General features: G+C 35.1%; 1 protein-coding gene across 3 annotated transcripts; it reads right to left on the bottom strand.

Annotated features, from left to right (window-relative positions):
* Positions 1-207: 207 nt before the first annotated feature.
* On the bottom strand, positions 208-2,924 carry LOC110883291 (tyrosine decarboxylase 1). 3 transcript variants are annotated; one of them, XM_022131090.2, is made up of 2 exons: positions 2,320-2,924; positions 208-1,299 (listed from the first exon to the last, which is right to left on the bottom strand). In XM_022131090.2, exons 1-2 carry the CDS (start codon positions 2,879-2,881, stop codon positions 350-352), a joined length of 1,512 nt encoding a protein of 503 aa, XP_021986782.1. In that variant the 5' UTR covers positions 2,882-2,924; the 3' UTR covers positions 208-349. The 3 variants fall into 3 exon arrangements, with proteins under 3 accessions (XP_021986782.1, XP_035831945.1, XP_035831947.1); XM_035976052.1 differs by having other exon boundaries at positions 232-1,248; XM_035976054.1 differs by having other exon boundaries at positions 232-1,167.
* Positions 2,925-11,601: the final 8,677 nt, after the last annotated feature.

Here is an 11,601-nt window from a genome sequence, read left to right as displayed (position 1 = left end):
AAATGGGAGCTTGTGATTTATTAAATATTATGGTTCATTTATGTTTCTATCAATTCTTGTGGTGTTGTCAAATCATACAAGTTGTGACATTTCTAATAAACATTTATATCATACAATTATGAGCGTAGACTTAAAGAAAAATCAAACTTTTCTAAAACAATATGAAAATTACAAGTATCCAAACATTACATATTATTATTATTATTATTTTTTTTTTTTTTTTTTTACAAGTATCCAAACATTACATATTATTGCTTTTTACAACGTATGACATTGTAATTTATTGATCCAATTACAAACATTACATCAAACTATTTTAACTTTGTTGTTCAACTTATGTTATATCGGCTTACTTAGCTAGCAAACCACTAACATGCCCTTGCACCATATCCCATAGCATATTAACATGCTTCTCATCGGTAAGAGTTGCACCTATAGCAACCCGAATCACGTAGATCCCTTCTATCATCGCGTGTGTCATGTAAACTAGACCCGACCCATTCAGTGATTCCAATAGAGCCTGGGTCAAACGATTAGATTCTTCATCGCTACAACCATTAGCCACAGTTGCCAATGCGAATGGCGAAATTCTAAAACAAACCATAGCAAAGTTTCTAGGAACTACAACTTCAAATTTATTGTCAGCAACCAAAAGTGCTTCAAAATGTTTAGCCAATTTCACATGTTTCCTTATATGTTCTTGTAGCCCGATTACTCCATAGCTTCTTATTACCATCCATATTTTCATTGCTCTAAAACGACGACCAAGAGCAATCTGCCAGTCTTTGTAGTCCACCACTTTGTTAGTATCACTTGCTTTATTTTTCAGCAGTTCAGGATTTGTAGAAAGAGCTTTTGTAAGATCGGTTCGATCTTTAACCCAAAGACAACAACATTGTTGAGTGGTCAAGAACCATTTGTGTAGGTTAAAACTGAAGGAGTTTACGCCTTCTACGCCATCAAGAAAGTGTCGAAACTCTGGGCATATGCATGCGCTTCCAGCATAAGCAGCATCCACATGAGCCCACATATCGAATCGTTTTGCAATCTCACTCAATATGAGCAATGGATCCGCTGCTGTCGTTGGTGTTGTTCCTACTGTGAAGCATACATATAATGGGATCAAACCGGCTCTAACATCAGATTCAACCGCCATTGTTAATGCATCTGGAGATAACTGAAAATTCATTGACATTTTCGTCTTGATAGATCGAACATTGCTAAGATTGATGCCAACAATTTGACAAGCTTTTTGGAGAGAAAAATGCGTCTGATCAGAGCAATAAACAACAAGCTTACCTAGATGTGTAGAATAGTCATTCAGTAAAAAACTATTAAAGTTAAGTATATATCATATTTTTAGTTGTTGGATATATATAAAATTTTTCGAGTTAGTAAGGTTATATATAAAATTAATCATGTTTATCTTTTATTCAATGAGCTTATAATTATGTTTTTTTTTTTTTTTTTTTTTTTACTTTTTATTCAACCAATTCATCACTTTTTTTTTTTTTTACATTTTTAAGGGAAAATATCTAAAATAGCCATTGACCAATCCCTATTTTCAAAATGATCACCTTCTAAGTCTTGAAAGAGAGGTTTCATGGATCTATGTGCATGAGATGCGTGCCTGTTTTTTTATCTTGAGACGTCTCCAAACAAGAAGAGGTTTTGGAAGACCTAATTAAAAAAGGCCACATCATTCACTGAGGCGTTTCTCTGACGTCTGGGAGACATCTCAAGATAAAAACAGGCACGTGTCATGTCTGTATTGGATGACGCTATAACTTGATAACCATTCTTAAAATCATGCGCCAATGATCTCTAGATCAAGTGGTGGATGGCGTGTATTTCCCTTGAGAGATATAGTTTCAACTTTCACTTAGTGTAGAGTGAGACACTGGTGGCCCATGATATGAGACCCAGAGAAACCTGGGTTCGATCCTTGAGCCAAACGGGTTTTACCGGTAATTTCACCGTCGTGCCTACGGGCGGATGGGTTACCGGGTTTTCTTCAGAATTTGTGGTGGACTCGGGTTACTCTCGAAGTACTCCATTTGATCCAGTGGGCGCCCCGAGAGTACTCGGGATTTATTCTGTCGGCCGTTAAAAAAATCACCCTTCGTATGTACATGGATCCGTGAAACGTCTTTCTTAAGACTTTTTAGGTGGCCATTTTAGAAATAGGGATTGGTCAATAACCATTTTCAAAATTTTCCCTTTTTTAACCAACCAATCAAACTTTTCTTAATTAATTTTGAACATGACAAGCCTTTTGAACATGTGTGTGATCATAGCAATAATAAACAACGATCTTACCTAAAGTGTCTGATCTGTTTGTCCCAAACTGGTTTAACTTCTTTTCTCTAGCTGCAACCAATGTACACACAAAGCTCTCACAAGTACTCCCATGAATCACACCCCCTCCATCACTAGAAAACGAGAACGATTCTGGAAGTTGAAGAAGCTTCAAGAGCCACTCCATAACAACCATCTCGAGCTCGGTGGCAGCAGGAGAAGCCAGCCAGTTAAACCCTACGGGGTTAAACCCGGTAAGAAGCATTTCACCAAGAAAGCTTCCAGTACTTGCACTCGACGGGAAATAACCGAAAAAACCAGGACTTTGCCAATGGGTTATGCCTGGAATTATATGTTTATTGACATCTTGCAATATGGTTTCTATGGGTTCGGGTCGTAATGGTGCTGATTTCGGCATGGTTTTTGTGAGATAACCCGGTTCGACTTGACTACAAACAGGGTATTGTTCGATATTTGAGTAGTAATCGGCTATGAAATCAACCACCAAATGGGCTTGTCTCCTGAACTCCTCTGGGTCTAGAGGGTTCATCATGTTAAGTGGTTCAATATTGTGGCTACCCATTTTGCTATGGTAGATGAGTTTCGTACTTATGTAATTTATGAGGAATAGTGCTTTAATTTATAGAGGAGAGATTTAAAGACAATTTAATTCATAACACGTGACTGACTCGAATAGTATAATAACATGCTATCAAATTAGAAGCAAACGGATTATAACAATTGTATTTAAGTTAGTATGGTAATTCGTAGATCTTGATTTTTTTTGAACGGAAAATTTGGATCACTAACGGACCACTGGAGTATTATCGTGCCACCAGCAGAACCACCCGATCATATCCATCTCCAATAGGCAATAATGCCTATACACCAATTCAGGAGTAAACCTAATAAATCTGGGAAAACCCCTTTGTGGGAATCGAACCCATACCCCAAGATACCACTAGACTATAATGCCATGGGTTTCTTAGATCTTGATTAATCATTGTTTTTAAATTAGTATGATAAATTAAACTTATTTGTTATACAATAGTTCGTATTCATTGGTTATGGAAATTAAGTAAAACAGTGGAAAACACCAAAGTGGTAAAATACTGAAAAACCGGAACTGGTACTGGTACCAAAGCGATATATTCGGTATAGTATTTGGTATCCACTTTTCCGTAATTTCTGTATTGGTATTGGTACGGTACCGGTATTGTACGTCTCATCCCTGGGATACAGAATTGGAGATAATAAATATATAACTAGTATTTAGGACTCGCGCTTTGTGGTGGGACCGTTAAAACGAACAAAAAGTAAACGTGTAAAAATGTGAAACCACGGACCCGCATTACGACGTGTTAACTCATAAAAAGTAGACCAAAATATAAAACATAGAAAAGAATAACTAGTTCGTTAAACCACCAAAAACAGATTTAAAAACGTTTAACCACACATGCACGTTACAGCATGTTTACTCGTAAGTTTTAGACCGAAACGTAAAATGAAAAATTTGTAAAGGATGAAAATTAAAGAGGTTAAAAAATAAAAACTAAAGGGGTTGACGTGTATAAAAATAAAAGTTAAAGGGTCAACATATAAAAAAATAAAAATCACTCACAAACCATTTTGCTAAGTTAAGGATGGATAATATTTTAAAATAATTAGTTGTTTGGTATAATATGATTTGTTTGTAATTTGGGTCAGTTAAGGTTTCGTGTTTTAGGAAACTCAAACCTTGGTAGTTACAACCAGTGTTTCATCACTACCTGATGGTGATGAGTTATAATTAAGATCATGTAGGTTTGAGTCATAACTGCCAATTTATCATTTTCACAACCAACTTCTATTCACTTGTCTAGCTTTCATTTTAGTTGTCTAGGTTTTTATTGTAAGAAATTTGGAGTTTTTTGTCTCAAAATAATGTCCTATACAAAAATGGTGGTGTTTTAGAATATCTACAAAATAGTGTACTTTTTATTTGTTGTTTATAAATCAACATATTATGCATGTATTTTTTTATAAATGTTTTATTCAATCAACTCTTTGCACTTCCTTTTTTTAAATACTTTTAACCAACCTATCTACTTTTCTTAATTTCTGTTTTTTACTTGTTCTCAATCAACTCATATCAAACAAACTAAAATAATCATTCCAAACAAATTAGAAAATGAAACAAGAAATGGACTCGGTAAACAAGAAAAATAAACTAAGCTAACGTTAAAAATGGACGACTAACGGTCTCAATATCAACTCATTGCACTTCCTTTTTTTAATTTTTTTTATCCAACCTGTCTACTATTTCTCAATTTCTGTTTTTTACTTGTTCTCAATCAACTCATATCAAACATACTAAAATAATCATTCCAAACAAATTAGAAAATGAAACAAGAAATGGACTCGGTAAACAAGAAAAAATAAACTAGCCTAACGTTAAAAACGACTCACTAACGGTCTCAATATCAATTGAAAAACTTTATTGATAAGTTCAGCAGCTCATGATCTTCAGTTTTATATTTTTCACATCAAAGTAAAAAAAATATGTTATAAAATATAGATAGTTTTATATTTTTCACATCAAAGTAAAGAAAAAAATATGTTATAAAATATAGATAGTTTTAGAATTTTCCATATATATTTCTGTAAAAAAAGGGGGTTTTTTGTGAGAAAGATAATAAGAATCTACACCATTAGATCTTTAATCTAATTAATGGTTGAGATCATAATGTCAAAATTGTAAATAATGTTTACTGTTAAAGATATTAATTTTCTAGATTAAGGGTATACAGGTAATTTAACATTTTTAAATTAAGAAACTAAAATTAATGCACATGCAACTTCCCCCGTCTTCTTTAAACGTCAATAATTTTTATACGTAACTTTTTTTAAAAAAAATTACACCATAATAACGAGCGTTTTTTTTATCTTTAATATGAGTACCATATTGCTATACTTATATAGAGAAAAAAATATGTTTCGATCAGATGTTTAGTCCATGATGTTTTGTCTATGCTCATACAGTGGTGTTTTAATTGTATTGTGATTCAAAGCGTGGTTTAAACACATACTGGAATGCAGGTGTAAAACACTATACGATGAACATGCAAAGAACATCTACTGGAATGTAGGTTTTAAAACACCATGGTGTTTTAACATATGGAACCTTGAACCTCTACTAGCATGCAGATGTAAAACACCATACATGTAGGTTTAAAACACCATATACAATAACCATACTATGAACAATATACAAAGAACACATTCTGGAAATGGAGGTAGTGTCTTTAATAGTGTTATATAGTTATTGAATGGTGTTATATACTTATTGAATGGTGTTATATATGTGCTAAATGGTGATTTTGTAGTGTTATTCGTAGTGTTTTAATAAAGATCTTTAAAATGGCGTTATATACTTTTTGAACGGTGTTATATATTTATTGAATGATATTATATACTTGCTGAATGATGATTGCAGTGTTATTCGTAGTGTTTTCATAGAGATTTTTTTTAAAAATTCATGTTCCTATGAATAAGGTGGTGGTTATGGAAGGTTTTTAATTAATTGAATCAATGATAAAATTATTTATTTACCCCTTCGAATTAATTTAGATTGAGTACACATGTCATCTCCACAAAAATTTTCACAATTCTCACACTTTTAACTTTTTTTACAATAACCTTACCCTATGTATTATAATATTATTTACTATAAGTGGATTTTTTGATGGATCCAACATATGTTTCTCGTTATTATATTATAATACTAGTTTATAGCCCCGTGTGTTATAATTATATTATATTATAATACTAGTTTATAGCCCCGTGTGTTACACAGTTTGACGAATAAAACCAAATGATGATATAATAATATTTCCATTATAAAGGGAACGACATATTGTTTGAATATCGTAAAAACCATATAGTGTTTCCCAAAATCATCTTGTTGATGTTTAGGATTAAGGTATTCAACAGTCTCGAACAATATAATATAAAGGTACACGTTAGAGCATTCGCATCCAATCCATCAAATTATAAATACATTCCACTAAAAAAACAACTCTTATATCAATATATTTTCACTAAAAACAAATACTTTTTCTCTCTCTTTTTCAATTAAATAATATTTTCATTACATTTTTCTCTCTCCTTTACTCACAACCACTTTCAGTATATATTAAAAAAATTATAGTGGGTGAACAGTGTCCCCTCAAATATACAGATGAAAAGTAACATTTTCTCTCTCCTCCAATCACAATCACTTTTTATACCCTTTAAAATATAAAAACTTCCCCTCACATATTTTGATGGATAGAATGTGAATGCTCTTACATTCTACAAATCTCTAAAAACTTCTTTATAAACGACATTTGTAGCTTTGTTTGTTATTTGACCATCCTCATCAAGTATCAATAGCTTAAGTTCATCTCTACTTTTTTGGTATGACTTTACATACCCCTCTCTAGTTTTTACTGTTGATAATGTCACATATAGGTGGCCATGTTTTGAAAAAAGACGCAGTTGAGCGCGTAACTCGCTCTTGACAACATAGGGTCAAATAAAGGCATACGACAGTTTGAGGCACAAAACAACACCATCGCCGCCTAGGAGAACGCCATGAACAGAAGGTATCGTCAGCCCCTGTTAATCCCGCCTCTTTTCTGTATATGTTTCTCTCTCTAACTCCATCTCCGTCGTGGATAGGGTTGATTAGGGTTGGGGAGAGATGCAGATGTGAATCAGTGGTGGTGTGGTGAGGGAGACGGTTGTGAAGGTGAAGAGGGATACCCTAAATATGGTTTGGAATAAAGCATTAGAAAATGCCACATGGCTTTTGAATGAATTAAGGGTTTAGAAATATTGACACGTGGACTTTCATGGATTCTTTTATTAGATTTTAGATTAGATCTAACAAATTACATAGAAACTTAATGACTGTTCACATTTTGTTTTGCACTAGTTCTTTCTTCTCTTGTTAATCAATGAACTTGTAATTTTTATTTGGAGATGTGTAGAAAAAATAATCGCTCGAAAATGTTTAAACGATAGAAGGTTGCTTAAATGGACGTTTGAGAGAATTTTTCAAAACATTGGACGAAAACACATATTTTTTGGAGTTAATTACATAGTTAGTCCATGTGGTTTGCCCAAAGTAACATACTTAGGTACTAATAGTTTAAAATCACATTCTACGGTATTAACTTTTCATTTTGTAACGTTTAGAGGTATTAATGCTATTGGTAGGTTTAAAATCATATTCTATTAGTACTTAAGTATGTTATTTTGTGCAAACCACAGGGAGTAACTATGTTAATACCCTAGAATTTAACACCTTCCAAACATTACAAAATGAAAAGTTAATACCTTAGTAGATGATTTTAAACTATTAGTCTCTAAATGTGTTGATGCACTTTTTGTGTCTGTCACTAGTCTTGTATGTAATGTTGTATTTTGTACGGTTTTTATTTGATTATCGAGTCTGTATTCGTAGTCGACCAAGTCGGATATCCTCCTATCCGCTTGTGTTTGACGTGTTTGTCTCCTAGTTTATGTAATTGGTCTTAAAACAATGCATGTCGCATATTAAGGGTATTTCTGTCAATGTTGTAAGTGATGTTTGTGCCATTTCTGTTTGCTGTCTGTTAACAGCAAACAGATATCCATTTGCAGGCCTTGGCGAAACAGGTCTGTTTCGTCAAATGGATGTCGACGAATCAGAGTTGTTGATTTTGTTTGTGTTTCGTCAAGGTAGTCAACGAATCAAATGTGTTTCGTTGACTGTTGGGCTTTTTACTGGGCTTACTTCTATTTCGTCAGCCCAAGTTATGATTCGTCAAGGTGATAAGCCCATCTGCTATATAAGGCACAGATTGTTCACAGTTTAGTTAGAGATGAGAGAATACCCTTCAAGCTTGTAAGAACTGTGTTTGTATCAGTTGTTATATCTCATCCAGTTAATCAAAAGAGTGTGTTTCTTTGGTTAACCATTGTGTTGTTTATGTTCTATGTTTGATTGGCTAAGTTAAGTGGATTCCGCACACTTAACTTTGTTTGTTATAAACAAGGATTCGGTAGTGAAAATCGATCCTCCGATTTAGGGACCTACAAGTGGTATCAGAGCTCTATGGCTTTTATCCTTGTTTAAAATCAAACATAGTCGGGTTGTTTAACAAGTGTTAGTGTTTTTCTCAGAATTTGGTTCATGAAACTTCATACTTTTCTGGAAAAAGAGTTCATAAACTATTGACTGTTTTGGTGTTTTTGCTAAAATTTTAGTGAAAACCTTGCATGTTTGTGTGTTTTGCATACTTACAAGTTGGTTTTTGTTGAAATTTTTAGTTAAAGTTGGTTTTGGAAATTGTCAGTTCATCCGGTTGTTTGGTGTTCTTCATATCTTCATAAGAAGTTCATATTGTTCTTGATTAAAAGGATTTGTTTAATCTAAAAGATAAGGTGGTGTGTGTTTGAAAAGTGTTTGACCAACCTCTTTTACCCACCATACCTCTAAGTTGGTAAGAAAAGCAGGTTTGAAAATCGTGTGACTTGACAGGCTGGGTATAAACAATTCACCAACTTTTACCAACCTCTGACAACCTTTTTGACGAATCCCATTTCGACGAAACAGAAAGTCAACGAAACAGAATTCCATCTCGCCAAAGGTCTCTTTGACGAAACTGAAAAGTGTTTCGCCAAAGATCCCTTCGACGAATCAAAAGCAATTCGCCAAAGGTCCCTTCGACGAATCAAAGTCTGTTTCGCCAAAGGTCCCTTTGACGAATCACATATCTGTTTCTTCAAACTTCTTTGACGAAACAAGATCTGTCTCGTCAACTGTTGTTTCGTCAAAAGCTATTTCAGTGTCGTCAAGAAAGTTGAAAGTTTTCAACAGAAGGTTTGCAAGTTCATCATAACAGTGTGTTTTCAAGTGTTTGTTCAGGTTTCTTATTAGTAATTCATCACAATGAGTTGTACAAGTCCTTGGGACTCGAGTACGGATCCACAACACGGTCAAGATCAAACTTCCGCAGCAGCATGGGCGAGAAGTATGTTTCCACAACCAGCGATCAGTGCCAGTCAATGGGCGTTGGTATCCAACTAAAGTCAAAGTATTCAAAATCTTCTGATCAGTGAAAGTGAAACAGGCAGCAACAATCGTCCACCAAAGTTGAACCATATGAATGATTTTCCATCATGGAAAAGCCGATTTCACACATATGTGCAAGGGCAAAGCACCGAACTTTGGACGTGTTTCATCAATGCATTTAACCCCAATCTTGAAGTTGCAGCATCCACTTCAGCGGGTTATGCTAACATGCTCGAAGATGACAAGAAAGCTTATGATTTGGAGAAAAAGGCTTTTGCTACACTTACACAAGCACTCAACAAAGATATCTATCATCAGTTCTCCTACTGTAAAGACACGAAAACATTGTGGGATGCCTTGGTTGCGAGAGGAGAAGGCAATGCAGCTACTCGAAAGTCTCGCCATGATCTCTTGAAGAAAGAGTTTGAATCTTTTTAGTTTTTGGAAAATGAAACCCTTAATGATATGACTACACGTTTTTATCATTTAATTAGTGAAATGTGTGCTTATGGGGTTTTGGCTACTCAAAAGGATATGGTGAACAGGTTTGCTGATGCTTTACCTCCAAAGTGGAATTCTTTTATTGAGTTGTTGAAGCATACGGGTACTCTAGACACAGTTAACATCTATGAGTTTATCCAGAAGTTGGAACATAAAAATGATGAAGAAATCAGAAAAGCAAAGCGAGTTCCCGCTCCTCAGAATACAGAAATGTATCTTCCAGGCTTCGATGCCTTGGCCAGGTCTAATACAGCTCAGCAACCAAAACTGCAAACTGCATTCGTGTCCAACACAAGTTCCTTTCCGTTTCCTCAATCAACTACTGCTCCGGCTTTCTATCCAAGGGCTTATATTCCAACACCTCAGCCTCCACCTCAAGTCAATCCGGCACAACCACAATTTGATCCAAGGTCTTACATTCCGGTTCCATCACAACCACAAGTCCAACCACCACAACAAGCTCATTATACCAACAATCCTCAACCTCCAAACCCTAACACTGTCCGAGTTGACACTTCAAACCTTTCGCAAGTCAGCATTGAAGTAGCGAAGGAGCATGTAGAACTTATTAATACTATGGTCAGTGCTTACTGCGGGTTGGTTGCGGGTCATATAGGAAACATCAACATGACCCATGAAGATTATCAACAGACCGATAAGGATGAAATGGAGTTTACGGATATCAAATGGGCTTTTGCTAGTGCAGTTAGAAGGGCAAAAGATTTCATGGCTCGAACTGGAAGAACTTCGTTGGAAGGAAAGAAAGATACGATGTATGGGTTTGATATAAATGCTGTCACATGCTTTAATTGTGGCGAGAAGTGGCACTTCAAACGTGAGTGCACTCGACCAACCAAACAAGGCAATCATAACCATTTCAGAAACCAGACGAGTACTTCAAATGTGAATGCCCAGCAGGAAAACCGTGACAGGAGGATTGTGGCAGTCAACAACGATCAGAACCAGTCTGGACCATCAAATCCCAATCGGGCTTTGACTGTTCAAGCTGATGAAGGATGTGACTGGTCTGTACAGTTTGGAGAAGGTGATCAAGGAGGTGGAACAGCTTGTTATGCAAAGATCATCAATCACATCAAGCATGTTCATAAAGAAGAGTTTTCTGAAAGTGATGACAGTTCTGGCTATTCTGGAAGTTCTGATGAAGAAGGCTCTATTTCTGGGGATAATCAATCTGAGCCTGATGTGAAAGAGGAAGCAGGATCTGATGTTGAAGATTTATTGAATGAAGCTGACGAGCTCATATGTCAGAAATCAATTCTGATCAAGAAGGCTGCTACTGCATCTAGGGAAATGGAGAAGTTCTTTTCTGACGATGGAGCTTTTTCTTTTCAAACTGCCTTTATGGCAAATGTCTCAGCCTCTTCGAGTCAGGTAAATTCTGAAGCTCCTGCTCCTAGTGTATGTAAATCATGTGCAGATATGAAGCTTGAATTAGAAAAGCTTCATAGTCATAATCAAAATTTGGTTATTGAACTTTCAAAATGCAAAGAGGCAAATATGGCTTTAACTCGGAACGAAAACGAATTTAAATCTGTAATCGAAACATTAAAGAAAAGCGTGTCTGAAGTGAACAAAGTGGTTTACCATAAACAAGTAAGTATAAATGAGTACATTAACATTGTGGAGGAAACCAAGAAGCAACTAGCCATTGCGCAATGCGAGCATGATGCGATCAAACAAAACTTGGAAAGTTATTCTAA

Source organism: Helianthus annuus, chromosome 1 (genome assembly GCF_002127325.2).
Source record: "Helianthus annuus cultivar XRQ/B chromosome 1, HanXRQr2.0-SUNRISE, whole genome shotgun sequence".
Lineage (NCBI taxonomy): Eukaryota > Viridiplantae > Streptophyta > Magnoliopsida > Asterales > Asteraceae > Helianthus > Helianthus annuus.
This window is presented reverse-complemented; position numbering and strand designations above follow the sequence as displayed.

What these genes read in the sequence shown, in the direction of transcription:
- LOC110883291 (XM_022131090.2), bottom strand. Translation starts at nt 2,881, where the DNA reads ATGGGTAGCCACAATATTGAACCACTTAACATGATGAACCCTCTAGAC. An exon ending in AAACAGATCAGACACTTTAG is followed by an intron (nt 1,300 to 2,319) that starts GTAAGATCGTTG and finishes CTACACATCTAG; the next exon opens with GTAAGCTTGTTGTTTATTGC.